The 27,629-nt window shown below is 46.0% G+C and overlaps 13 protein-coding genes across 13 annotated transcripts; 5 read left to right on the top strand and 8 right to left on the bottom strand.

Annotated features, from left to right (window-relative positions):
- Window positions 1-83: 83 nt before the first annotated feature.
- Window positions 84-1,811, bottom strand: HG536_0C00310 (uncharacterized protein; the record flags this gene model as incomplete). The annotated part of the gene is made up of 1 exon (XM_037282644.1): window positions 84-1,811. The coding sequence occupies one exon, from the start codon at window positions 1,809-1,811 to the stop codon at window positions 84-86; it is 1,728 nt and encodes a 575-aa protein (XP_037138539.1).
- An 871-nt stretch (window positions 1,812-2,682) lies between these two features.
- ADR1 (DNA-binding transcription factor ADR1) lies at window positions 2,683-6,447 on the top strand (the record flags this gene model as incomplete). The annotated part of the gene is made up of 1 exon (XM_037282643.1): window positions 2,683-6,447. One exon carries the CDS (start codon window positions 2,683-2,685, stop codon window positions 6,445-6,447), a length of 3,765 nt encoding a protein of 1,254 aa, XP_037138538.1.
- Window positions 6,448-6,658: 211 nt separating this feature from the next.
- On the bottom strand, window positions 6,659-10,078 carry RAD9 (chromatin-binding protein RAD9; the record flags this gene model as incomplete). Its single annotated transcript, XM_037282642.1, has 1 exon — window positions 6,659-10,078. The coding sequence occupies one exon, from the start codon at window positions 10,076-10,078 to the stop codon at window positions 6,659-6,661; it is 3,420 nt and encodes a 1,139-aa protein (XP_037138537.1).
- Window positions 10,079-10,981: 903 nt separating this feature from the next.
- BAS1 (Bas1p) lies at window positions 10,982-13,429 on the top strand (the record flags this gene model as incomplete). The annotated part of the gene is made up of 1 exon (XM_037282641.1): window positions 10,982-13,429. The coding sequence occupies one exon, from the start codon at window positions 10,982-10,984 to the stop codon at window positions 13,427-13,429; it is 2,448 nt and encodes an 815-aa protein (XP_037138536.1).
- Window positions 13,430-13,501: 72 nt separating this feature from the next.
- ATG44 (mitofissin) lies at window positions 13,502-13,794 on the bottom strand (the record flags this gene model as incomplete). Its single annotated transcript, XM_037282640.1, has 2 exons — window positions 13,502-13,714; window positions 13,786-13,794. The coding sequence occupies 2 exons, from the start codon at window positions 13,792-13,794 to the stop codon at window positions 13,502-13,504; spliced, it is 222 nt and encodes a 73-aa protein (XP_037138535.1).
- A 199-nt stretch (window positions 13,795-13,993) lies between these two features.
- COA1 (Coa1p) lies at window positions 13,994-14,530 on the top strand (the record flags this gene model as incomplete). Its single annotated transcript, XM_037282639.1, has 1 exon — window positions 13,994-14,530. One exon carries the CDS (start codon window positions 13,994-13,996, stop codon window positions 14,528-14,530), a length of 537 nt encoding a protein of 178 aa, XP_037138534.1.
- A 173-nt stretch (window positions 14,531-14,703) lies between these two features.
- On the bottom strand, window positions 14,704-15,705 carry AIM20 (Aim20p; the record flags this gene model as incomplete). The annotated part of the gene is made up of 1 exon (XM_037282638.1): window positions 14,704-15,705. The coding sequence occupies one exon, from the start codon at window positions 15,703-15,705 to the stop codon at window positions 14,704-14,706; it is 1,002 nt and encodes a 333-aa protein (XP_037138533.1).
- A 333-nt stretch (window positions 15,706-16,038) lies between these two features.
- On the bottom strand, window positions 16,039-19,875 carry BNR1 (formin BNR1; the record flags this gene model as incomplete). The annotated part of the gene is made up of 1 exon (XM_037282637.1): window positions 16,039-19,875. The coding sequence occupies one exon, from the start codon at window positions 19,873-19,875 to the stop codon at window positions 16,039-16,041; it is 3,837 nt and encodes a 1,278-aa protein (XP_037138532.1).
- A 408-nt stretch (window positions 19,876-20,283) lies between these two features.
- Window positions 20,284-21,510, top strand: POT1 (acetyl-CoA C-acyltransferase; the record flags this gene model as incomplete). The annotated part of the gene is made up of 1 exon (XM_037282636.1): window positions 20,284-21,510. One exon carries the CDS (start codon window positions 20,284-20,286, stop codon window positions 21,508-21,510), a length of 1,227 nt encoding a protein of 408 aa, XP_037138531.1.
- A 1-nt stretch (window position 21,511) lies between these two features.
- On the bottom strand, window positions 21,512-22,078 carry SMU2 (Smu2p; the record flags this gene model as incomplete). Its single annotated transcript, XM_037282635.1, has 1 exon — window positions 21,512-22,078. One exon carries the CDS (start codon window positions 22,076-22,078, stop codon window positions 21,512-21,514), a length of 567 nt encoding a protein of 188 aa, XP_037138530.1.
- A 656-nt stretch (window positions 22,079-22,734) lies between these two features.
- HG536_0C00210 (histidine phosphatase family protein) lies at window positions 22,735-24,132 on the top strand (the record flags this gene model as incomplete). Its single annotated transcript, XM_037282634.1, has 1 exon — window positions 22,735-24,132. The coding sequence occupies one exon, from the start codon at window positions 22,735-22,737 to the stop codon at window positions 24,130-24,132; it is 1,398 nt and encodes a 465-aa protein (XP_037138529.1).
- Window positions 24,133-24,326: 194 nt separating this feature from the next.
- On the bottom strand, window positions 24,327-25,271 carry URA1 (dihydroorotate dehydrogenase; the record flags this gene model as incomplete). The annotated part of the gene is made up of 1 exon (XM_037282633.1): window positions 24,327-25,271. One exon carries the CDS (start codon window positions 25,269-25,271, stop codon window positions 24,327-24,329), a length of 945 nt encoding a protein of 314 aa, XP_037138528.1.
- Window positions 25,272-25,592: 321 nt separating this feature from the next.
- Window positions 25,593-27,233, bottom strand: HG536_0C00190 (uncharacterized protein; the record flags this gene model as incomplete). The annotated part of the gene is made up of 1 exon (XM_037282632.1): window positions 25,593-27,233. The coding sequence occupies one exon, from the start codon at window positions 27,231-27,233 to the stop codon at window positions 25,593-25,595; it is 1,641 nt and encodes a 546-aa protein (XP_037138527.1).
- Between the last annotated feature and the right edge of the window lie 396 nt (window positions 27,234-27,629).

Here is a 27,629-nt window from a genome sequence, read left to right as displayed (position 1 = left end):
TATCGATTATCTTCCTAACGCGTAAAAACTAAAATAAAACATCATCTTTCGAAACTCTATACAATCACAGTGCGCCCTTATAATTATTTCTTCTCCGCCACGACTTCCCTCTTTTCCTCTACTACTGGTGCTCGTACAGTGGCCGAATCGTTCCATTCCTTCAGTTCTTTCTGGTGCTCTCTCTCAATTGCAAACTTGACTGCTTCCAAAACGTTGTCACATATTTGCTTTGGTTTGTACCTAGGAGTGGCACCATCCTGGTAAACACCAGTTTTGACCAAGATAGAATACCATGACGAATCGTGGGAGTTTGCAAATCTAATATCAGACTCCGGAGTATCACCTACGAAATACACCGTGGAAGCAGGAGGCAACTCGAGGATCATCTTAGAGCCGCGTTCTAGGGTGATGCCCTTTTCGCCGAAAGGGTCATTTGGCATCTGTTCCTCATCATCATCTGACGAATCAGACACGAGCGGCGAGTCATCCCTTTCATTGTGCAGTCTACCAGCCCCATCTGGACAGTCTTCCAATTTCAGCTGTTCTACATGCTCAGAAAGCGTCTCTCTCCTCCAATTGGACAACACTTTCTCAGCAAAACGAAATGTACCTCTTTGGGGCTTGCCGAACCTGGTCACTTCCAGTTCTTTACCAGTGTGCTCCTGATACAGCGCGGCAATGGATACCTGCAACGCTCCCATACCGTAGCGATTCAGACCGTAGTCCGTAGCCCAAACAAAGTCCGAATGTGCAAAGTATAGACCAGGACCCTTATCAGCCGTGGGGCAGATGGTACCCATAACACCGTTCTCACTCAACAGAAGCTCCAAGATAATTTGCTGATCAGCAGCCCAGTTCCTGGAGTCTGCAAAAACCAGAATAGCGTCGATCTTTACCTTTGAAAAATCAACATCGCGAGCGATCCTCTTCTCCTCCTCGCTCAGCTGGTAGTAGGGCGTAACACTTGGATTCCATTTCATGATATCCAATGGGATGTAAACGTTCTTGAAGCCGTAGCCCTCCGCGACTTTCCTACACGAGTCCAAAACACCCCCAACAACCAACACGTTCTCATAGACCGGCACAAGATCCTTCATCGGGGTGTGACCCTGGATGACCTGATCCTCGGTTACCGTGATCCCCAGTCTCTTGCTCAAATCTTTGCAACGCGCCTTTTCGGAGCGACCGCCGCCGTTAGTGATGAAGATGTAGGGAACCTTGATGTTGTACTTGTTTTCGCCGTTCAGCATACGCAGCGCCTCCGGTGCCTGCGGGATCGTCTCCGGCCCTCGCACCAGCACTCCGTCGATGTCGAACGCGAACGCATACGACGCAATCCGCTCGTGGTCGATAAACTTCTTCTTCTCTCTCACCGCCACCGAGCTCCTCCTGCTCGAGAAACCGTTACTCGACACTGCAGAGTTCTTTCTGTCGCTTGCGGCACTGCTGTCCAGCGGCGTCATAGGCGCAGCCCCGCCGATCCACTGGTCGCTTAACGACAGCGACGACACTCTTTTCTTCCGAGTCACGGGCGTGAAGTTCTCCGGCTTGTCATTATCCAGGAACGACTTTGTCCGGGGCTTCCCCTCCGCTGCCCTGTTATCCTTCTGGCTGCTCTCGTCCTCCGGCACCACACTTCTAGGATCCGCATCCTCCGGCTCCGTTGTCCTGGGAAACGTCACAGGCTTCCTCTCGTCCTCTTCCTCCGCAGATCCCCCGCTCCCAGAAGTCGTCTTGGCGGTCTTGCCAAAAATCTTCTCTACGGGCTTTTTACTAAACTCACTTAACTTCTCGCTAATCTTATCGGCCATATCTGCACGTTGCTGTGATCGCTGCTACGCTGCATGGTCCCAACGAAACAGTTCCTCTGCCTTATATACGCCATCTAGTTAAAGATACAGCATGAAACAAAGATGTATCATTCTACCCCTTTCCATCGCAGCATGTCGCTATTACGGGCTTGATTCGCAGTCAGCTAAGCAGTGCGCGCCTTCTTCAGAGAACCCTTCAGAAACAAAGCAAAGGAGCGGGAAACAACGTCGATATGACGATGACGAATACTCATAATAACGGCAGCTATTCTCGAGGCGCCGAAAACGAAAATCTAGTCGATCTAGTCGCGCGTATGTACAGGCGATAAACAAGGAGCTTCTTTTGATTTCGATGGTCAAAAGGGTCAAAAGGGTCAAAAAAGCTGAGTCGAGGGACTTTCTCGCTCCTCGTTCGACTCCTTGCGCCCCAGAATTTTCGTTTGTCCCTCTTTTGGCCCTCTGGGACCCCCGGGGCTGGGTGTTTGGAAAAGACCGATAGTTTCCGGAGTTGCGGATATTTTGAGGCTTCACCTCCGTGCACCGCGCGACGGCGTTTCGTGCAGGCGCCCCTAAAATGCTCCGATAGGAAAGGGGCAGAGGCTAGTATATAAAGAGCGGGGTCCGCTTGGCCCGCACGGATGCGCTTCTTTGTTTTGTTCACCACTTGTAGCCGCCGAGGTTGCATCGAAACAGTGTCAGTGTCCCAGCGCGCGTCCGCTACAGTTTGTTTCGCTTTTGCTCATAGATACCCTTTCATTTGTTGTTTTGTTCTAAGATTTTTTTTTCTTTCATTGTTCACATTTCTTTTGATGAGCTACCTGGATATACGTTTGCTACTGTAGAGATCAGACCATAGAATTAGAGACCAGAGATGTCGTCACGCTCGCCATCGAACCAGGAGAATGTGCCGTCCGCGGCGGCACCGACGAGCAACAATATGAACTCCAAGGTGAACAAGCTCATGGGCCAGCTGCCTGAAAACTTGCGGCTGAACGGCAAGACTCCGAGCGGGAAGCCACGTCTGTTTGTTTGCCAGATTTGCACAAGGGCGTTCGCCAGACAGGAACACCTTACACGCCACGAAAGATCGCACACGAAGGAGAAGCCGTACAGCTGCGGAATCTGCAACCGGAACTTCAGCCGGCGAGATCTGCTGCTGCGGCACGCGAACAAGATACATGGCGGCAACTTTGGCGACACCATAATTAAGCATAACAAGGGTGGCGCAAGCAAGGTCGCCAAGAGGCGGCAAAGCGCAGGCAAGTCGGAGCCCTCGGGCCTGGGAACACGCAGCGCAAGACGCCCAGACCTCCGTGCACATTCTACGGCGATTAAGCGTAGAGCTTCCTTCAGTGCGCAGTCAGGCGAATATGTGGCCCCTGTACAAAACCAAGAAAATCATAAATTTGATAGAGTTAGATTCTCAACACCGGAATTGCTGCCCATTGATTTGAAGGAAATAAGGGACGAAAGTTACTCGCAGGATGTTAAATCGGATCTCGAAGATCTTTACCTAGAGAGGAATGATTCGAACATGCCCCAGGCGGGAGCCCAGGTTCCCTTGGGCTCTCCGAACGATTTCAATCTGTTGGATAGCGTTAACTGGATTAATGACTACAATAACGAACCCTATTTACCCACATCAGAAACCGGAACGGTAACTGAGACTGCAAAAACAAGAACTGGAACCACGAATTCGGCGAACATATCTCCCGATTCAAACCATGCCACCTTCAGTCTGGAAGCAGCCCTCGCAAACGGAGGTACTGGTATGAATATCCGAAGCTCTTGGTCCATCGATGAAGCCGGCGGCAACTTGCAAGTTAAATCGCTTTTCAACACTGTATCCCCTTCATCATCGTCGAAGGATAACAGTGTTTTGCCGAATAGTTCAGCTGCAAATTCCACTCCCTGGCTTCGAAGTTCCTCTGAGCTGGTTACCAACAACGATTCAAAGAAATCGCCCAGTTTCAGCAGATCAGCTACCGTACCGGGCGGTTTCCCTGAAAAGCATGCTCATCTGCATTTCGAGGAAAATGTGGGTCTATTGCACAACTGTTTGCCATATGAACAGTCTAACTTAGAAGACCTCAAGGAAACTGAAGAATTGCAGAATTTTGAACCAATACCAATTGATCACGTATCGCTTTTAAACCATTTTGAAAGCCGGCAGATTGAAGGTCTCAAATCGCTAACAGATGCTCCTGATAATGATTACACTGCTTATGGGCTGGATCATCTCACCCTATCTCACATAACAAGAGCTACATCTCGATCGAACGAAGAACGCTTTGCAAAGTTACCGAACTCCGATATCTTTAGCCCAGAGCTGAGGCAAATGTGCATCGATGCATCTAGATACTATGATGAGCATTACTATGACAATTATGCCCCTGGTACAGGAACAGATAGGACACGTATATCAAAAGGACTACTTCTTCCTAGCTGTAGGGAGCTAAACATGTATGTCTCATACTTTCGAGAGTTTTTCAATTCACACCATCCAGTGATTCACCCTGATTTTTTCAACCTTAACATGAAAGCCTTAAAGAGCTATGTGCACGAAGGCTACACAGTGGATGAAGAAAGCGACCGACATTTACAATATTCAAATGTGGTGTGTTTGCCATTATTTGTTGCCACTGTCGGTTCTTTATTCAAACCTGAGCCTGATGCTAACACAAGAACACTTTATGAAACTAGTAGGCGTGTTTTACATGTTTTCTTGGAGAGAACAAAAGAACAACAACAGTCACCACAGGGTATAAAGCCTATTCAAAGATCAGGTCAGCACGTTTGGCTCATTCAATCACTTTCACTAAGCATATTCTATTCACTTTTTGCCGATCATATGGGAAAAATCAATGCAGAAATGATAAAGAGACAGGTATCTGCTGTGTGCTCTATCATCAAAAATAACTTTCTTGCGGCGATCTCATATGATACTCTAACTGGGGTGTCCGGTTCTTCCGGAGATTCAGGAAATCAAGGAATTTTCCAGTCGGGTGTTGACACTTCCTTCTCCTATATCATGTTTGAGTCAAAAATTCGTTGTGCTTTATCGGCTTACAAGTTTTGTCAGTTTCTGAGGATATTTTACAACGTGGAGGCTAAGCTCTTCCTAAGCGAACAAGATATAGAGCCCATTTGCATACCAGATGACGAAAATACTTGGAACAAGGCGTCGCTTCTTCTGCCTCAGCAACCGATGACAAAGTCAAATGTCACCAGTTTCCGAAAATTTTATGATAGCTTCACGTTTAATCATTCTGGTATGAAGCCAATACCCGAGTCGCTTGCGTCTATCATGCTATATTATGAATTCAATATAAGCACTCACTCAACCTTCCATGTATTTCTCACGAGAATAGATACTAAAAAACTGGAGAAAAATTTGGCGCAAATCCAGTCACAATTGAACCTTAATGACCTCAATGGCTTAGAACTTGACTATACCTCGATCCTCAAAAGTGACAGCATTGTCCTGCGGAATTGCTTAATGACGATGTATTTCTTGCTCAGGATTGATCGGAACATTGGCTCCAAATTTTGGCAAGGTCGGATGAATGAACTCTTTGACTCCTTCATCAATCCCAGAAGTATGACTATTTTGAGCAAGGGTTCATACAGCCTATTATCGGACTTTCTGGTCGCATTGAACTCATCTATCAAAAACCTTACCAATGTTTTCAAACTTAATGATTCAAAAACTTCGGTATATCTGAATAACAAAGTGACATCTATGTTCAATCTCCAAGCTTATCACAATGACTTTCTAGTACTGCTTAAGTTCATCATGGATTTTGAGTACAAGCCCAATTTCAAACTGCTCTGCATATTTACGGAACTTAAAAGACTGGCAGACCGCCTTTTGATTCCTTTTCTTTCACAAAAGTACCCTTTAGAGTTTACTCATTTCGAGGATGTGTCGATGACCAATAACTTCATCCAGCAAAATGCAGACTTCTTCCCAAAATCTTTCCATCATTATTCATCTATCAACGTCGAAGAACTGGAAAAGTTGATCAATAATGTATTGGTGTATTCTTTTAATGACAGCTCTTTCCTCAAGATGTCCGAGCAGCTGAACAATGAGTTCCCGTTTAACAGCGATCATCCTACCTATGATCCTTTTGATTTTTCGATGGCAGAATCTGTTTTGCCATCGGAAGCGACAGGTGATACAAGTCACAGTGAAATGGCTCAAGAACCGAGCGATCTCATTTTCGATGAGTCCGAAGTTTCGAAACGCATCGATGGCCAAGATAAGAGGGAACCAACTCTTTCTAAATCTTTTACCGAATTGCTATCATGGATGCCGGACAAGCAGAACTTAGATCACTTAAATAACGTCAATGGCCATAAACAGGGATTTGCTGAAAGGTATAGGCTCTCGGAAAAGTATGTTGTTATTGCAAAGTGTTTTTTTACATTTGTTAGAGAACGTTATGTGAACTGCCAGATTTTGGACAGAATGACGAACGACTTTAAAGAACTGCAAATGTGTCTAGCAAAGGAGAAAGAACGATATCAAGCGTCTGCTACAAAGCTTGAAGACATTTATAAAGGCGAGGATGTTTCTCATCTGAACTCAATCTCTGGGTTAAGCGCATTTGATCGTGTCAGTACCTCTTAAGAAGGTTAGACAGGAAACGTAATTGACTATTATCTATGCTTCGTGCCACGAACTGACACCAATTTACGATTATTCATCTTAAGTCGTGTAGGGCAACTTCATCCACATTGTCGTATCCTCGCGGTTTTATAAACTTGTAACACTAATATTCATGACCATATTGTACTTAATGTGCCAAACACCCGTTCGGCAGCATGATATGAAGAGCGCATTATTCATTAAAGCCGGCTGCACCATTTATGATGGTCTGAATTAACCATTCTTTTGCTTCCACATGAAATTCAAAGCCGTTAGCGGTAATATCTCGATATTCCAAAGAAATTTGTTGTCTCATATCCTCCAACAGAGCGCTTGAAATACTACTGCTCCTGTTAACATATATCACCACCTTTAAATTATCATTTTCTTTTTGGAGGTCCGCGAGCTTCCCATTTATTTGCTGCACTTCCTCCTGAAAAGTGGTAGTGGCTCGTCCCTGGATATGATAGAGTTTTGCAACCCCCAGGCAAGCTAGCGCAAATCTTATGAAGTGGTCCAACTCCGATCGGCCGTAGAGAATAACCACGTAATCGTCCATTTGTTCCCGCATCGCATGTACTTGTGCTTCGAGCATGTGTCCTTGCAATAGTTTCGAGTAGAATTGGTAGATGTTGTTTGACTTGATTATGCCATTTTTGGTGCTAGGTTCAAACGACAAGCGATAACTTTCTCCTGAAGGCAGAAGAAATTGGTGAATGGATTCAACGCAAATCCTGCCTCTTTGCAGGCATGCTCGAATGAACTTCCAATGCAAAGTTGGCCAGCCTAGGGCCAAAGCTTCTAGATACTTCAGACTTCGCAGATGTCTTCGCGTAATCAGACAAGCAAACCTGTATTTTTTCTCCACGAATTTTCTTCTCCATTCAAGTTGCAGGGCATAGAGAATACATCCCGTCTCATTGTGCTCTTGCAGTTCATACTCAAAAAGTTCTGAGAAGCCTATCTGTAGAATTTCGCCCCCTTGGGACTCTATCACATCACAAAGTTGCTGTCTATCCTCGTTGAGTCCCGTCAGGACGAAAAGACAATTTTCAAAGACTTTGCAGCTTTCATTGTTTTTCTGCTCTGAGATGTTTAACCAACTTGGAACCAAATCAAGAGAGCTGTGTTCAGCCTGAGAGTTCTTCTCTCGAACTAAATTGGTTTCTTCATCCGATTCTTCCTTATAGACTGGTCGTGTGGATTGTTCCTTGCGAGTAGTGCTTTTAACTTTACGAGGGGAAGACGTTGCGTTACTTTTCCGGCCACGAATTGGATGTTGCAGAGCCTGGTAAGCCTTGGCCTTTGTGTGAAACCCATTATCCAAGATTATCTTTGGTCTTTTAGTCCACTCAGTCAAATCCAGACTTGCTGAAGCCAACGGTTTAATAATAGTTTTTTGACCCAAACTACCAGTTTTTTTTCTTCGTTTGAGATGAACGGTATCATAGCCTCTAATGCACCTAATCGCGTCCTCATTATTATCCCTAGATTCCAGCCCAACGACTTGATATTTTTTCCCTCCAAAAGTAACGATATCACCAACTCTTATATCAAGATAATATATGTCTTCGCTCTTCGTTAAAGATTTCCCTGTTTCAAAGTAAACCCAGTAGCTTTCAGACTCTTCCTCATAGCCCGCTATGCGACCGGGATAGTATCGATAGTCTAGGCTATATTGGCACCAGACAGCATCTTCGAATCTGATATCATTCTTGCTGAGGTATTCTTCATCTGAATATCTTATATCGGTAGGCAACTTTGACATTATTCGATCACTGTTGTAATTATGGTCCTGAATTGGTTCTGGAGGCCTTGAAGTCTGGCTTTCCCTTGTCAAATGTTCCTTATCGGCTCTTGACCCAGCTTCTGATTCATCTCGCCTTATTTTTGGACTGGGGCGAACTTTCTTCGTAGGCGACGTTTTAGAGCTTCGATTTTCTTGTTCCACGATCAACTCTACAGTTTCAGCCTCACGTCGCTTTCTACTTGTGATGACCTGATCATCATCACATTTCTGCTCTCCGTATGTGTTCCCAAGTAAGCTCGATTTTGCCTGTGCCGCATCTTCCTCTATCTCTGGGAGCTCCTGGGTCACTTCAATATCACTCAAGACTACAACAGTATCAGGGCTAGCGGTTGGAGCTTCTGCTTGGCTGTTTTCATCATTACTTGGAGGAGATTCAGCTTTGCTAGAGATCTGCAGGCGCACCCTTTCCGTAGAATCATCGATTTGTGTAGCAATAGAGGTTCTTTTCCTATCCCAGTCTCTTGGGCTAGGAGACGAGTTTCCTTCCAATCCAATTTCTCTTGATTTGGATGGAGAGCTCGTCTCCGGAACCTCCATTATTGGTTCAAAGTTGATTTTTGGAAAAGTTTTAGGAGTTTCTAGACTGTTGGACAAAATCTCCTCCGGCGATTGGATAATTTGAGTCGAAACACCAAACTCATGGCTCATGCTACCAATATTTGCCTCCTTCTTACGAGGAACTGTATCATTCTGGGAGGCGATGACTTGGCTCGGAACCTCGACTGGCTCTTTTATGAACGATATTTCCCTATCCTCATTTGCTCTATTGGGGCTTTCTTTAGTATAAACTTGTGTATCTGTGGTATTGATGACCTGTGTCGACTTGTTGCTGTTGAACACATCCGAATCATTGGGCCGCAATACCCACATTTCTGGTATACCTTCAGTCGTATCGTCAATGTGCGAATAATCCACTGTCCTGTCTTCCTGCAGATGGCTAGCGGCAGCATTTTGCAGTTCCTTGCTTGTCTCATCAGCTCCAGATAATCCTACTATACTCCTTCCAGTTTCATCTTTTTGCTCTTTGGATAATTCGCCAGTTTCCTTTACGCCGCCTATGTGAGAACCATCCTCCTCACTCAAGACCGTACGACGCTCCAGATTCGGAAGCCGAGGTCTGCTAGGCTTGATAAAAGAAGATTGTGCATCTGAATGGTTAAAACTGTTTCGTCTATCGCTTGAAGCTTTATTTCTAGCTTTCGGACTACCGTTCGTTCCTGCTGTAAATCCAGTACTGTCGTGGCCCCCGAAGTCTCGAATTACGACTCCATCACCGCCGGTAGACTTGGTCCTGCCAAGTCTATGATTGAGGCTGTGGTCGAACGCAGATTCTCTGCGTCCCCGATTGACTGGCGAGTCTTCATGTCTTTTCGATAGAGGTGTATCATCATCTCCGGAAACATCAAACTTTAGTTGAAAATTATCATCTCCCGGAGTTCTATTGCCTTTAAGGAACTTGGCTATTCGGTCCAAATTCGGTGTTCGTTTGTTATACCTTATCTCATGTTTATGTACCTGATTATCGACCTTATCATTCCTTATAGTATGTGATTCCCAACTCTGAGGGGCCTCTCCATTCCTATCATCAAGCAAAGGCGTGTGTGGAGTCGCCCGTTCTATCAGTTGCAGCTCCTCGGTACCTCTGCATTCAACGGGTTCAGCATGGTTTGCACCATCATATATTGTCTGTAGTTTCGACTCATCACCTTTTGAAAAGCTTCGACTTGCGACTGGGGTCTCTTGTGTAACTGGATCCCTACTATCACCGGATTCATCAGCTCGAGGTGAGCTAGCTGCCAGCATGTAATCTCGTTCACTTCTTTGATATTCCAGAGTTAGGAGTGGTTGTTAGTGAAGCGATATTCAATTCATTCTGGTTAAGGCCAGTACACAATACACACTAAACAAAGGACGAATCGAGAGGCAGAGATGCACTGTGGCAAAATTCGATAGAGCAGAGCTAGCCTTACTGGCAGCGTCTGAAATTGGCAGCTTTGCTCGCCCTCTGGTTAGTTACTGGGAAGAAGTTGAATCAAGCTGGCGGAGGACTGCTTCACGCAGAAAAGTACTTGGATCGACCTCAAGCTTGCGAGCTTGATGCATAAGAGGCGGCAAGAGAACTATTGATCGTCTTGCAATCAACTGTCTGACAATGGCGATGCCAGGAGCGACGAGCTTGGAAGAGAGCTCTGAAAGTGCACCCCGCACGCTCTGAGTTTGTGCTGGCAGCCTTCGGAAATGTGAAAGACAGAGATTTGCCAGCTGCCAGCGTTCCACAGGCCACTGCAGCCTCAGAGTGCTGGGTCAGCCAAATCGGAGCGCTAGAACCTTCCAAAAGGATGATCTTAGCGCGCTTAGCTAGAGAGAGAACAGTCCCGACACCCCGAGCCTCGCCATGGGCTCAAGAAAGGCCAGGATCGCTCTGATTGCTGAAGCTGGCATCTCATCATCTACTGTTCGTTATACGGTAATTTTCCACGGATCTGCTGCAACTTCTGGGCTAAAAATTGAGCGATGAGTTCAAAGAAGATACAGCAATTAGACGGTGAAATACAGAGACTGAGGCGATTTTGATGTGTAGAGAGCTTTCTGGTTGATCACCATATAATCTGCGTTTTTTCATCTCGAAACACTGAAGATTTGCGCTTCTGTGAGCATTACACTGTCGAACAGACCGGCGAAACTCATAAGCGATTGTTAATTCACATGGAGAGAAAAGCAAAGAGTGGCAAGACAAAGAAATCCCTTCAGTTTGATCCGCTGGATATTACGGAATCTCTGGGTTATAAGACATATAGAAAAAGCGGACGGAACTCGTGGTCTAAGCAGGATGACAATGAGCTGCGATCATTGCTAAGCATGGCACTTGTTGAACTGGGATATGCCAACGGGACAGATGATATTAAATCGATACAGGAATCTGAGCAGGCGTGTAAGAAAGTCTCCTGGGAGGACATTGCCGCGCGGTTCAAGAACAGTCATAGAAAGCCAAAGGAGCTGAGAAAGCGATGGACCTCTTCGCTGGATCCAAACTTGAAGAGGGGCAAATGGGATCCAGATGAGGATGAACTGCTTCTGAAGGCATACGCGAAGCATGGATCTCACTGGCTCAATGTTGCGAGCGAAATCTCGGGCAGGACGGAGGACCAATGTGCGAAGAGATACGTTGAAATTTTGGGCCCCAGCAGTGAAGGAAGATTGAGAGCTTGGACTCTGGAGGAGGATCTGAGCTTAGTTAGTAAAGTGAAAAGCTATGGGACGAAATGGAGGAGAATCTCATCTGAACTTGAATCCAGACCTAGTTTGACGTGTAGAAACAGGTGGAGGAAGATAATCACCTCTATTGTAAGAGGACAGGCGCCTCCGGAAATTGTCAAAGCTGTCAACGAGAATCAAGACATAGATTCTCTGGTCAATAGTCTTCGAGCCAAAGAGCGGGAGAAAGGTGCCTCCAAAAAGAAGGCAGTCAAGGCAAAAGAAGAAAGAGAGGATCACGATCAAGAAATCGACGGCCAAGAAGGAGATCAAGAAGAATTTGGCCCACTAACAGACAGTGCAAAATTTACCAAAGAAAGTCCACGCATCTTTCCTCAAGTGCAGCAATCAATGTTTACCCAAAAAGATCAGGGTTTTGCTGATGACACGCCCACTACTTCCAAGGAAGAAGTTCACAAATCTCTTTCGGTTGATGCATTTGAGCCCCTCCTCAATCATGCTAGCAAAACAGTTAGCCATGGCGAAGTCAGATCCGGCCAAACTCCACATTTACATCAGCAGCAAATACCGTATTCCAGTCAATCTCCAGACAATACTACCGGAGAGAAAATGAGCTCAAATGGGAGGACAAGTTCTTTGGATGGAAGAAAAAGTTCAACATCGTTGAAAGATTCAACGCCATTTGGTGGGAGCATGAACCACATCTCCTCAGAGTTAACACGAAGCCCGATGTCCACGACTTTGGATGGTTCTGCTCTCATCCCAAAGGTCTATACTAAAGAATCCTCGATACGCATAAGCCAGAACCCTGGATCGGATCAGCGGGTTTCAGACACAACTTTCGATCCGGCCATATCAAATACCTCTCATGATCTGAACAAAAATTTTCTCCACAACACTGGCCAAACGGATTGGAAATTCACTCTAAAAGACGGTCAGGGGTTGTCTATATCGAGCGGCTCTATCAGCAACTCTGCTCTAGTCAAGGAGCTCATAGAGCAAGCCAAAAAATACTCGCTAAAGATTTCCCTTCATCAGCATATACACTACCATTATGGCGGTCAGAATGATTCAAATTGCATTAACACCAATAGCATGGAACCTATAGCGACCCTGCAGCCCAATCCTATCTCTGCAGATCTGTCTATGGGACCTTCCTCAACGGCCAATGATCTCTTCACCGGCAGTCATTACTATAAAGCATCTTATGGCTCGATCAGTCAGCATCACGACTTATTCGCACAGGAGCCTAGCTACAACAGTTTTGATCTCGATCCGTCTCCCCAACCAAATGGGAATCAAGACTTCTACCCTAACCAAGCGGTCCAACATACACATTCACCCGCTGGATATCCAAACAGACCCGGCACGACTAGCTCAATCGGCTCACATAGTACTGGAAACAATGACGATGCGCCTGATATTGGCCGCAACCGTGTCTCGCACTTCAATTATCTCCCTTCTTCCGTGAGGCCGCAGCTGGGCTCATCTGATTCCACCAGAGCGGCTGATCTCAGCAGATTATTGAATCCCAGCCCGAACAATGGGAATTCCAAGAAGAAGAAGAAGAGGACGAGGAGCTTTCCATCGGAGACGGCAGCCGCCTCGGGCACGACCTTTAGAGAGTCGGTGAGACCGCCGCCGTCAAGCCCAGCATCAAAGCACACGGGACCCTCGGACAACACGGCGGGAATCAGTGTCCTGTACGAAGAGGAGGGGCTCGACTTTTGGGAATACCTGCGATCGCTCGCCGGGAAGCCGACCGCCGAAGAAGAGAAGCTGCATCCCTACCACCCGTACGGCGAAGGCGATTACGACATACTCTGCAGCCTTTTCGACGGTAAAGTGCCAGATGTGCGTCCCAAGAGTGTCCAGAGCGAAGTGAAGAGGAGCCCTGCGAGCGATGGCGATTCCGCAATACCTTTCAACCCCAGCTGAGCCAGGCAAATACACAAAATCTACATAAGTCATTAGGGTTGCACCACACCGACGCCGTTCCACGAATAAGTATCATTTTCTTACAAAGTATGACGAAGAGCCACACGTCGCAACGCTGTAATCGTAGATTGACTCCCCCAGATTAAGATACTTGCGAGTGTACTCTCTCAAACTCGTGTTCTCTATAGTGTCTACCTTGGGTGTGAGACCAGTGTTCCTCTTGATGCCTGCCAAGCATGCTGAGACCAGCAACAGATCGAACGAGAAGTGCACTGCTTTGCCGAACTACATACCAAATTCGTTAGTAAAGGAGTCTAGAGTTGCTCCCGAGCACGACGGACGCCTGTCGAACATACCACAGTCATTTCAGGAAGCTTGCTGGCTTGATTGAAGCTTTATATACCGATGAGTTGCTGTGGGCCTCGTTGGAAGTTTATCAGAAGACGGTCAGCTGATGCCTTCTAGGATAGCCAAGCGAAATCCAGAGGTCTGCCATAAGAAGTTCACGGTTTAAAGCCAATTCAATCAGCTACTAGCTTTGGCATTGCTGTAGTCCAGTGTAGTATGTTGAGAAGCCGTTTGGGACTGTTGACTAGAGGTAGCCTGCGTTGCTATGGAGCGACTCGAGTGGCTCGTAATGGTGCCAGAAAATTGGTGCTGAAGGACAGTAATAGACCCATGAGAGTCGATAGAGAGCTGCCTGACCCCAATAAGGGGAAAATGAAACGCAGGGTGCAGTTTCTAGGGTTTGCTGCTGCGATCGCGGCCGCTTTGACTGTTATATTCAACTATGAAAAGACCGAGTCCCCCGTGGTCTCTAACACGCTGTATCATCTACGTAGATCGCCTGCGACTGCCGAGCTGCTCGGCGAGAACATCGAGTTCGACGGGTTGGTGCCCTGGGTGTACGGCGAGCTCAATCAGGTGGCAGGCAATGTGAACATCAAATTCCACATCAAGGGCAGTAAGAACGCCGGGACCGTTAGACTGGTGGCCGATAGAGAGACTCCCCTGGATGAGTTCCTGATCCACGAGTGGAGTTTGACTGTGGGAGACCAAAAGATTGACCTCTTGTCAGAGGACGGTGTTAAGACGTTATGAGTGGCTCTTCGGTTTATCATGTATATATGTTTCTACCATAAACAAGAGAAATATCTCTCTCACCTGACGTAAGCGAAGACTCGTTAAAGTAATGTCCTTAGCTGAGCGCTGGGCCGCGCTTCGCTGCTGGCGGAACAGGCCCTGGAATAACGCTCCCGCAGATAGCTGAACTTCTAAAGCTTTTTCGGCCTCAGACTATCGATGAATTCTCGTTTGTTTGCTGAATAGTTTGTAAACTCGTTTTCGTACTGATCCTCCTCCGCTATTTCACTGGAATTTGTTATGTCATAATTGTTTTTCAGCAGGTAAACGTCGTCATGTTTTCCCTGTCTGTCTTGCTTGTCCACCCTGTCATCAGTCCGAGATTTGTTGCCCAACACTTTCTCACTTTTCGGCGTTGCAAAGACGTTTTCCGCCGGTGCTCCCGGCTTTAATGCGGAGCTCAGGGAGGATGCCCGTGTGTGGAAAGAGGATGACGAGTGGTTGGTTGAATGCAACTGGCTCAAGCTCGATGAAGAGGCACGTCTTGGGTACGAGCCAAAGTCCTGATTGTTGAGATTCCTGATGAGATGATCATTACTCGACTGTCGATCCTTTTCTTCGTTATCATCGAAGATCCCTTGAGCATCGGATGCCACTACCGGAATCATCTGATCGTACACACTTACTTGTGTCCTGGGTATTTTCTGCGATGACGTGAGTGAAGTGCTGGAGCTATTTCTTGTGCTATTGCCAGCACTTCCGGTTAGCTTGGCTTGAAGTGTATTAATCTTCCTTCGGTATGCGGGGACAAACAGTTTGCTATTCCTTCCCTTATCGTTGCCAGCAGCGCTTGCGGAAAGTTTCTCTTCGTGGCTCACCGACCCATCAGAAGATCCGGATCCCGAGATATGATGGTCAGAGACCTTGTGGTCGTAACAAACCTCTGTATCCTCTTTGGCAATATCACCCGACACATGTTTCTTGTTTTCCCAAACTTCAGGCTGTTTTAGCGACTCTAGATTTCCGAACGCGATCGATTCATTGTCTTGAAGTACGTTTTGCAGTTCTTTATCCTCTTCTTCCTCTTTTTTAAGCCTTCTCTGCATGCGTGCCCAAAAGAACAGTGCAACCAATACACCAAGCCCAATGGGTATGCCCACAGCGCAACCTACTGCTGTAGAAATCGGAGCCATTTTAGGACGTGATTTTTCAACGATGGTTCTGGCACGAAACTAAGGAATTCTCGGTCTCCCTTTCTCTCGAAGCTCAAAAATTATCTTGTAAGCGAGTGACTCGATAGCAATCAATGCTTTATCTTCGTTATTTTAGCACGATACCAACTGTTGAATGAGGATTGAGTTTAAAGCACTCCCACGAAGACTCTTGTAAGATTGATGTCCTGTAGAAAGCGATGAATTCTCCTTTCAATAGATTTTCCGGTGTTGCACGTGACAGGAAAGCGAAATGGCCAGCCAAGACATCTATTTCTGTTGGTCCATCAGTGATATCTTTACGGATTCCGTCTGCTAGATGTTGTGGATGTCTTCTAGCATTGCATGTGTCCTCTCAAGCAAAACCGCATTAGTGCCTGCAGGAATCGGTCTAGGCTTCTGAGAGGAATCTTTTCCCTGGGAAGAGATATCAAAATATTTAGTGCTTCTCCGCCTCCTGACGAGGGCTGAACTCTTTTCGACTCCTCTGAGTTTGGCCAGCAGGACGTCAACCGCATCCTCTTCGTCCTGCAGCTTTGCGTTGTTATTTGATACTGACCTTCGGCGAGTCTCGATCATGATCTTTCTTTGCTCGTACACTCTTTCGCATTCTTCTCTCTCTACGTTTTCCTTGGCACACTTTCTGAAAGTCTGAGAGAACTCTATCAGGTTTTGGAAGAAGCCATCCTTGGCCTCAGGCTTCTCGCAGTCCTCCCCGTAGTATCTCATGAGCTTACTGAGATCATTGCTGATCAATTTTAACTGATCCTGTAGCAGATCAGCTTTCTTTTGGGCCCGGTTGGCTTTGTAAGTCATCTTCTTGACAACGAGATCTTCCGGATGGAGTACATCCGGATCCGAAAGTTTGCCCTCCTTAATGATACTCACGACAGTGCCTATCTTAGTGCGGAAATCACTGCATTCTTGTTCTAAATGATCCAACGAGATCTTTCCGAGGTCCTCTACTTTACCTAGCTCATCTGTGAACCCATAGAGATCTGGATACTTCACTCTAATCAATCTTTCCACGAAATGGAGAAACGAAACACTCTTATCCGAGCTGGACTTGACGAAAGCAAGTTTATTCAGCGAGCTCAACCGAATGCCTCCAGCTGGTCTTTTATTCATGTAATTTCCGATCTCCACGATGATATACAAAAAGTTTTTAAACCTAAACCCGTGCTTTAGCCGCTGAATGACGTCGTCAATTTTCTGAAGTCGGTAAACCAGATCATAGTAGTCCCTTTCATAAGTGGTGAGAGTCAGTAGGCAGATGGATCTCTCATACCAATAGGCCCTTAAGTTGTAGCAAAGGTCCAGGAAAATTCTATCTGGCCGGTCGAGTTCGGATGGATTCTTCTCTGGCTTCCGATCATGCAAATAGTCGGAACTGTACGGCCCGAATAACTTGTGCAAAGAAGATGGAATTTTGACCAGATCTTCTCTGGTAAAAAACTCAAGGGCCGTTGAGTTCTGAAGGATCTCCATATCACATTTAAGGACTTTCAGTACGAATTCATCCGGAGAATACTGGGAGAACATATGAAGATTGATCCCGAACTGCTGAGCTAGATCTCTGGGCAGAAATGTCTTAGTGTTACTCTTTTCTGCTGTATCGGTTTTCTCAAAAGGTTTTACCGCTCTTTCTTTGATTTTGAAACAGCTTTCAATCTGGGAGAATATGCCGCTTTTCTCTAGTTCTTTAAAAGTTTCGTTTTTTTGTTCTTGATCCTCCCATAGAGTTTCTGCAATTTCGTCGAGCTTTTCCCAATGGATTTGTTTCATGGCTTCCTTGGCCGGAGGTTTGGAGACGTTTGATTCCAGAAGAGCGGCTGGTAACGGTGGTGGCGGTGGAACATCATCACTCGATACTGCCTCGCCAGAAAGGCCTGACCGCTCTCTGCTAGCTTTCCCGAAAGCCTCAGGTAATGGTGGAGGTGGCGGCGGAGGCGGAGGCGGTGGAACAGGCAAGGGTGCTGGTACTTTCGAGTTTACGGCTGATTTGTTGTTTTCTATCGAGAGAACAGTCGATGGAGCTATAGCCATGTTTTGTGAGGCAACCGCGAGTTCCGACCTGCGAGATATTCCATCCAAATCATCAACCGATTTACCCAAGCGAACCTTCTTCTTCGAAAGCTGTTGCGGCGACTCACCTTCCGAATCTGGAGATACTTTCCTGGCTGTACGAACAGCGTCAGAATGCAGAAAGCTGTCCTCGAATGAGGTCGAAAATGATGAGTCGGATACTTTGCCGCATTCGTCGGGAGAATTTCCTTTGTTATACGAATTAACAATTGAATCAACTTTCGCCAAAGGTTCAACGTAGGATGAAAGAGATTGAAGCCGCTGGCTTTTTAACATCGATCGTACTCTTTTTGGTTTGGTTTTGTTTAGCTGAGTCCTTGCCTTAAGATTGTCAAAAACTGAATGAGAGTTCCCTTTTATCTTATCTGACAATGACTGTGACAAAGCATGCTCAAGTTTTTTCTCATCCTTTCTTCTCAATTCTTTGGTTTCTTCTAACTTTTTGGATAGCTCTAAGATTTCTGTGTCCTTTGTCTCACTGATAGTTTTAGCGTATTTAAGCTCTTTAACCAGCTTTTCCTTTGATGTATCCTTGAGCTCCTTAAGTTCGCTCAACTGTTTGCGCAACGATATTATTGTATTTTCAAGTTCTGTCATTTCATTCATGGCCCTTCTGGCAATCTCATCGGATTCCAGCTTGTCCAAGAACTTGTTGATAGATTCCTGAACTAATGTTGCGGGCTGAGAGGGAACATTTGTACAGAAGTTGTCAATCAAATACTCAAGTATCGAGCGCAGCGATTTGAAGATTTTTATTGACTCGGCGGTCGTCCTTGAGCCAACAATTTGATTGAAAGAGTCGATAAGACACGATAGGTCTTGCTCGATCAGAGTTCCCTTGGTAGAATTTATTAATTGTTGGAGCGCTGGTTCATAAACACTGTCTTCCAGTTGTCCCTTTGCAAAGCAAGTTTCCAAAATCTTTCTTTCGAGCTCCACATATATTTCAACCTGCTTGTCTATGTCATTCACCCGAAGTTGTTTCATTAAATGGAAACAATGGTGAATCTTATTCTCCTTCAAACTTCTAACGAAATGAATCTTTTGCTCTTTTATTCGAAGTGCCTGACCAATAGAGTTGATAAGAAACAGAGAAGTAAGAACAAAATTATTCCTGTTCTTCCCAGCCTTGATCCGCGCGTAGAAGGGTTCATTATCGTCTGGTATTTCTGTGGTTAGAATCCGTTGCAGACATTCAAGCCATCCTTTTATCTGTCCGCTTAAGCCTTTCAACACTTTTTCATAGCCATTCTCTTCATCAACATACGTTAGCAAAAGAAGAATTTCTGCTGAGACCAGTTTGCAGCTCAAACGAGTGATCTCATCCACCACTAGGCCACAAAAATAATTAAGCAGCGCAGGGGAATTCAAAATCCCGAATCTGGCTTGATCGTAGTTCATTAAGGTTTTAAAGCACCGCAGGTAGACGTATTGGTCGTCGGCCTGGATATCGGGCGAGCAATCAAACAACGTTTTGATACCATCTTGAGCTAGAAATGCTTGCGCAAAGCCTGACTGACGAAGTGCCTTCTCCAGCTGGTGCAGATTCTTTGAACGATTTCCAGGCGCTCGCAGCGACTGGTCCAAATTCTGAAGAAGCTGATTCCGCAGCAGAGGAGCCGTCAAAGAGTCATTAGAGCAGTTCGGAGACTCTTTGGATCGAAACGAACAGATTAGAGACCATTTCTTTTCCCTCGAGAAGTTCGGCAGGTTCTTCCTCGCCTCACCCCAAAAGTATGTCTTGTCTTGCAGAAGCTGTTGAAATTCTTCTTCCACGGAGCCGTCCGCAGGAGGGTTGCGTGGATCAAATCGCCTGCTTTCAATCTCACTTGTAGAATAGTTCTTTCCCACTAACCCACTAACACTGCCATCGCCCGTCAATCCTCGGCCCGCCAGCGACAGCCCTCGGTTTATTAGCTCATCGGTTTGCGAAACACCAAAGTCCTCACCTGCCGCTGTTAGCCCACTCGATCGAACGTCAAGACTACTTTCATTGCCCAATGAACGCGATCTTCTTTTGTAGTCATACGGATCAACCCAGCGCTCGCCACTGTAGCCGCGCATCATTTGTATCTCAAAATACAGGCTGCCGCTAGCGACCACTGCCTGCCAAGTTCAAAAATCTGCAGAACCTGATACAGCACCAGCCTTGACAGCTCAAAATCGATACCCGGTGTCAGCAGATACGCCCTTCTACTAGTGAGCTGTGCTGCTTCAAGCCGTGTTTCTTGTCATTGTTGATCCGCGATGCGGTGTCCGAACTGATTGTCCGGCGAACCCCTATTGTCCCGGACAACTAAAAATTCAAAAAGTTCCCCGGCCCGGACGGCTTTAACACCGAGACTCCGATGTGGGGAAGTCCTTCAAAGAGGGATCCGGTTCCGCTCATCATGACATATATAAAGCGCAGGTAGGTAGAAAAGATGAGTAATCGGATGATCTTCACTGACAAGGAATAATACAGATAAGTTGGCAATGGCTGAGAGGTTGGCAGAGATCAAGGATCATCTTACCGGGGAGTACCGCAACAATGTGCGGAAACAGAGGCCCGATGATGTGGTAATAGTGAGCGCTCATAGATCCGCCATTGGAAAGGGCTTCAAGGGATCGTTTAAGGACTTGAATTCAGATTACCTCGTACTACAGTTTTTGAATGAGTTCTTTGATCGACTCCCACCAGAGATAGCGGAGCATCGGGAGTTGATCGGAGAGGTCACGTGCGGAAATGTTCTGAACATGGGTGCTGGGGCAACGGAACATAGAGCCGCCTGTCTGGCGGCTGGCATCCCTTTTACGACTCCGTTCGAAGCCGTCAACAGACAATGTTCGTCCGGACTGACCGCAGTAAATGACATCGCCAATAAGATCAGGGTCGGCCAGATCGATATTGGTCTAGCATTAGGGGTGGAGTCGATGTCGAAGAACTACGGCACTGTAAACCCGCTGGGGTCGATCTCTGATGAAATGAAGCAGGATTCGAAGGCGAGGAAGTGCTTAATCCCCATGGGATTCACGAATGAGAACGTGGCCCACAAGTATGTCATCACCAGACAGATGCAGGACGAATTTGCTGCGAGCTCATACCAAAAGGCAGAGGCCGCCTCTTCGAGGGGCGACTTTCAAGACGAGATTCTGCCCATCACTCTACCAGATGGCAAGAAGGTCGACAAAGACGAGGGACCCCGTGCGAATGTCACGGCCAAAAGCTTGGGTATGCTGAAACCTGCGTTCATCAAGGACAAGGGGACCACCACCGCGGGGAACTCTTCGCAAATTTCGGATGGTGTCGCGGGTGTACTTTTGGCCAGAAGATCGGTAGCTGAAAGGCTCAACCTACCGATCATAGCACGCTATGCTGCGTTCCAAGCCGTCGGAGTGCCACCCGAGATTATGGGTGTCGGCCCTGCTTACGCCATTCCAAGGGTGCTCAAGGATGTCGGTTTGAGTATTGACGATATTGATGTATTTGAGATCAATGAGGCATTCGCGGCCCAGGCCTTGTACTGCATTCACAAACTGGAAATTGATCCCCAAAAGGTGAACCCTCGCGGTGGCGCCATTGCCCTTGGTCATCCGCTGGGCTGCACAGGCGCACGCCAGGTTGCCACAATCTTACGTGAGCTAAAAAGAGACCAAATTGGGGTGGTTAGTATGTGTATCGGTACCGGTATGGGTGCTGCGGCGGTATTTATCAGGGAGTAGTCTAACCAAAGGCGGCAAAAAACTCTCGCTCTCGTCGATCTATCAGCTTGAAGCCGGAAGCAGCGAGGTTCTCTGCCTTATACACTAAATAATTCAGTTGTGCTATCATTGGTATCTTTTGTAACGACATGTCACGGGCTTTAAAGTTGAAATTCCGAACTAGCGTCTGAAATGTAATCTCTCTGGGTAAGTTATCGCCCGATGAGCTCTTTTTCCATTGCAACTGCAATGGTGACTTTGGATACTCGTGTGGCACATTTAGAATGAGCTTAACTGCGACTTTCTCTGGTAGTCTGACATCCAGGTTAAGGCCATACGAGGTTACAGCTGTACCTTTTTTGAAGAGTTTCATACTCCTGTTGCCCAAAACGTGGAAACATTGGTTGATCTCGTTGTCACGCTGCTCAGCATCCTCCGGATTGAAATGACTGGTTCTAGATGAGACAGAATTGCTTTTCTTCTTTGTCTTTTTCCTCAGCTTGCTCTGATTTCCAGAAAAATGTTTCATCTGGGGTCCTTTTTGCAGAACATCTCTCTTCTTGGGCGGATTCCTAGCTGCCTCAGACATTGTTTGACGAACTCCTTCCTCCTAATGCTATCTATCCCATCATATCCATCTCTGCTGTGGGCTTCCAGAAAACCGAGCTAAGGCGCCCTGTTACCCAGCTTTGAGTTATCGACCAGAACAGGAAATATTAAACTCGATGTAAATCGCTTGCAGATCATTTCTGAAAAAGGTAATGCATTTGTTGCAGTTATCCCACTTCGGCAACTAGTGAGGCCTTTGCTTCTTAACAGATGCCCGCAAGGTCTTTTTTCATTTCATCACGGTCCGGAGATTAGTTGGACGCACTGCACCTCTCGTTGAAGAGCGTTTATTCTGTTTGGGTTTTACCCATTTCAGTATTAAGTGCACATCGGGCCTTCTGAACGAGCTGAAAACAAATACTACATGTCTGAAAAAGGAACCGGGTTCGCTAAGTTGTACGACGTCGGGACTGAAGGCCATTCAGATAGAATGTTGATCTACGGATCGATATGGGCATATAGCTCTTTCAGTTACTCGAAAATGCTGATACATGCAGGAAGACTCGGTCGGAGGAAAGGATGGGAATTCTTCACCTCCGCGAGCGTGAACTTCATATAAAAGTGCGCCAACAAATAATGTAGCTGTTGGACTTCTAATCCTTCAGATCTACAGCCACTGACACACTTAAAAGTGGAATGTTGTCGCTAATACTTTCTGCTCTACTTGCATCGCCAGTTGCGCAGGGTCTTGTAGTTCCTCAACTAGTGGAACTACAGAAAATCGGTACACAGGACGACATCTTTCCCTACCTAGCGGGTGACGCACCTTACTTCTCATACCCAAATGACTATGGTATCCCAAGAGAGGCGCCCGAGAGTTGTGAGATGACTCAGGTTCAGCTGATCGCTAGACATGGCGAGAGGTATCCGTCGAAAAGTAGAGGACGCAAGCTTTTCAAGACTTGGTACAAACTATCCAACTACACCAAGACTTTCAATGGCTCTTTGTCCTTCTTAAATGATGACTATGAGTTTTTCATCCAGGATTTGGACAACCTCGAACAGGAAACTACGTTGGAGAATTCTGTGAACCCATTGAACCCTTATACTGGTGAAATGGATGCAAAACTGCACGCGCGTGATTTCCTACAGCAGTACGGTAATCTTCTGGAGAACAATACTAATCTGACTGTTTTCGCAACTAGCTCCAGAAGGGTTCATGATACTGCTAAATACTTCATTGATGCACTGGGATCAGATTACAACGCTACCTTGCAAGTCATTGACGAAGAGCCCTCAGCAGGTGCCAACACCATAAGTGCCGGATATTCATGTCCCGCATGGAATGAATCAGCTTTTAGCAACATAACTGATGCTTATTCCGACAAGTACCTGGAAAATATCGCTAAAAGACTGAACAAGCAAAATCCTGGTTTGAACCTGACCAGCTCTGATTCTTTCATGTTGTTCAGTTGGTGTGCATACGAGATTAGTGCCCGTGGTTACAGTGATATTTGCGATGTTTTCACTCAGGATGAGCTTATCAGGTATTCTTACTACGATGATTTGTCAAATTACTACTCGGATGGTCCAGGTTACCCATTAATTAAGGACGTCGGTTCAAACCTTTTCAACGCCACAGTGAAGCTATTGAAACAAAGCGAAGAATTGGATCAAAAAGCTTGGTTAAGTTTCACCCATGACACAGATATCTTGAACTATCTGACGACCGTTGGTTTATTTGATGATGGCAACCCATTGAATGCTACCTACGTCCCATTCCGCGACCATGTATTCCATAAGTCTTGGCAAGTTCCAATGGGTGCAAGAGTATACACTCAAAAGTTTCAGTGCTCCAATGAATCTTACGTTAGATATGTCGTAAACGACGCTGTGATCCCAATTGAATCATGTTCTTCTGGTCCTGGTTTTTCATGCCCAGAAGATGACTTTTACGACTACGCCGCCAGTAGATTACAAGGCTTGAATTTTGCTGCTGCTTGCGATGTCACCTCGGTTAGCAACGTCACCAGCTTGACCTACTACTGGGATTACAATACCACGAATTACAATGCTACGCTTTTAGATCAGTAACCCTTATGAAGGCTTAAATTATAAAGTTTGCAAATAGATCGATACCATATATAATCATAACAGACATCACTGATTGTGCCTCAACCGGCCCTTGTAATAAGTTCTTGTGTATTTTTCACGCTTTGTTGGCATCAGTCTATCAATATGTATTATCTCCTAAATCTATAAAAGTCCTGTGGCACAGCGTGCCAACATCATAAGCTGTTAAGCTTACCACGGAAATCATCGATCGTGGAATAACCTTTCTCAGCCATGACCTCTTGCAGTTCTTTAGTTAAACGTTCAAAAATCGAAACGCCCTCCTCGTGCAACTGTGTGCCGACCTGGAGCATGGTGGCACCACACAGCAGATGTTCGAATGCATCTCTTCCTGTTTTGATGCCACCAGTTCCAATGACCTTAATTGAAGGGTTCAGACGGGTGTAAAAGGCACGCACATTAGCAAGGGCAGTAGGCTTGACGTATTCACCACCTAAACCACCGAAGCCGTTCTTTGGCTTAATGACCACGCTTTCTTTTTCCACATCAATGTAAAGCCCATTTCCCACGCTGTTAATGCAGTTAACGTAGGTCAAAGGAAACTGATTTAGAATCTCTGCCATTGCGTCGAAATGAGCAAAATCGAAAAATGGTGGTAACTTAACACCCAATGGTTTATCGAAAAACTCGAATGCTTTGGTCAGAATAATTTTCGTCGTCTCAAAATCGTATGCCACTTGTGGCTTGCCGGGAACATTTGGACAGGATAGGTTAAGTTCTGTGATCCCATTGAAAGCGCTATCCTGCACCTTTCTTAAAAGCTTCAAATTTTCTTCCACGCTCATACCAGCGACAGAGAGGAAAATTGGCTCAGAGTCTGCTTTGTTAGCCTGGCGATCAAGAGCGTATTTCATGTAATAATCGATTCCAGCGTTAGGCAAACCCATCGAATTGATGCTTCCCAGAGGAACCGCAACGTAACGAGGCTCGGGATTGCCGGCTCTCTCTGAGCTCGTCGCACTCTTGGTAATTAGACATCCTGCACTGGAATTATCCAATTCTTCAAGCTCTTGAATCGTCATGCAATGAACACCAGAGGCGTTCATGAAAGGGTTTCTAAACGTATGACCTGAGAAGGTAGTGGTTAAATCGACAGGCATGGTTCTGGTCAATTAGATTCGTTCAACTGTGTTGTATGTACATTACGTGCACTTCAGCCAGAAGTACATTTTTTATATAGAACTACGTCATCGCTCGAACAAAAATTTTCAACTCATCACCAGATGATGGTACTTATTGTATATAATGAACATATTCTTTATTCTTCAAGACTTCCCACATTGCCAGGCAAGATAATTCTTACTACGAAAGCAACTCATTCTATACACGTAAAGTTTGCCGTAATACATAGGTCGTCCTGATTAATAACCTTCTCTCTTGTCATTACTCGCTGCTCATTATCAGTTCACTTCTAAACACGATCAAATGGTGTACCTGAAGTTTTTCTTGACATGAGAACCGTCATTGCCAAATTCAGTGTACCAGTTCATTGTGCCATTTGCGATCCTGTTGTTCAATCTTGCCAGATGAATTCTTAGCAGGAAGGCAAAAAGTGCGGACAACCCAATGAAACCACAATTACAAGCCATGGCGATTTCATAGCGGGGTGCATTGCTCTCAGGGTACAAATATGCGTTCCAAATAGAAGTAGAATTTGCCAAACAGTTCATTATTGACAAGGAAATAGCTCTCTTCAGAGGTGGTCTCGGAACGCAAATCGACATGCAAGAGATAATCAGAATGAATGGGCAATAAAGGGCCGTAGGCATCAAACACATGGCAATGTAACGCGCCACAGTGTTTAGGGTTGATGCGGCAATGACGAAGGATACCAACGCAAGGACAAGAGGCAGCACAATGTGCCAAAATCTTTCACCAGTGCGATCTGAATGCCAAGACCAAATGAAGGTAGTTACCACAGCAATGCAATAAGGTGGGGCGGTCAAACAGAGGGTGACCATCCTGTCGAATTGCAGCGTTTTCACAACAGATGGGAAGAAGTTTGTCACACCACAGGCAGCAACGAGAAATGAGAAGCAACCAGTGATTAGCCAAACTTTGAGATCCACAAAGGCCAGCTTCAACGCAAATTTAAAGGAATTGTGCCCCCCTTCAGCGTCTCCGAGAACAGTCTTATCGTCATCTGAGTCGCCAACATCCATTCTCAATTTCCACATGACAATATCTTTCTCTTGCTGAGATAGAAACTTAGTATTCGAAGGATTATCGGGCAATATCACGTATGCGAACGGAACTGTTGCCACTGTGATCGCGCCTTCAATAATAAAACACCAGCGCCATGCTCTTAATCCCTTCACATAGTCCATGTGCTCGATAATTCCAGCAGAGATGAGTCCACTGAATGCCCCACTAATCAAAGAACCAGAGTACAGGATCGAATTTCTCAGCCCCAATTCCTTCTTGGTGTACCAACAAGACAAGTAGTACAAACAGCAACCGAAGAAGCCGGATTCAACGAACCCCAGAAGGATTCTGACCGCTAACAAACCGCCGTAGCTTTGGACAGCACCTGTGCAAGTGGAAATAATACCCCATACGGTCATAATGACTGTTATGAAGACAGATGGTTTCCCCAAACGGTTGAGGATGATATTTGCAGGAATTTGCATCGTAATATAACCAATGAACAGAATGGAAATCGCTGTCTGATATTGGGTCGAAGTAAGATTCAAATCCTCCTCAAGACCGCCAAGTCTTGCGGATGCGATGTTGGTTCTGTCCAGGTAGTTGCAGATGTAGATCCAGCAAAGCATGATGAGGATTCTCAGATCCATCTTTCTTGTTGTTTGTCTCGAGAGAAGCTCCAGTTCCTCTCGAGACAGGCCTTTCAGCGAGTCGGGGATACATTCCCGAGTTTCGAAGATACATATTTCCTTTTCCTCTTCCACATTGTAAAGTTCAAGATCCTCCTCCCTTCGCGAGTTCTTGTCGTCAATAATCTCGACTGCTTTGATTTCATTCTTCAAGGCGTGCGAATCGCTTTTCTTTATGTCTTCGATGTAACAAACCGTTGAGTCTTTGACCTCTTTGTCATTTAACATGGCTCCTTTGTCTCGGTTTCTGAATTATCAATCAGATGGGAAATCGGTTCCCCACCTAAGCGTGAACAACTCTCAATATTTATACAGCAGCGGCTCAAGAGGCCGGCAGCAACCATCGCTGTCATACCCCACAGATCGAGAGACTTGTTGAGCAGCAATGGACCTGCTCCGTAAGGCAGAAACTACCAACCAGTTTCATCCGGTTGTCCTGGTATTCAACTGTCTGCCAAGAACGCATTCTTCATTTCACCGTCAATAAACGGACTTTAGGCTTGTTTTCTTGGCGCCGCGCTCGATATCTCCGGTTCGTCGCCGCTGGACGTGGTGTCACGGAGAAAACTCCGTAGGCATATACCGTTGACGATGCGGGGCACCGCGACAGCCATATTCGTCATC

Source organism: Torulaspora globosa, chromosome 3 (genome assembly GCF_014133895.1).
Source record: "Torulaspora globosa chromosome 3, complete sequence".
NCBI classification, from domain to species: domain Eukaryota; kingdom Fungi; phylum Ascomycota; class Saccharomycetes; order Saccharomycetales; family Saccharomycetaceae; genus Torulaspora; species Torulaspora globosa.
Note: the sequence above shows the minus strand (reverse complement) of the source record. Positions and strands in the feature narration are given on the sequence as shown.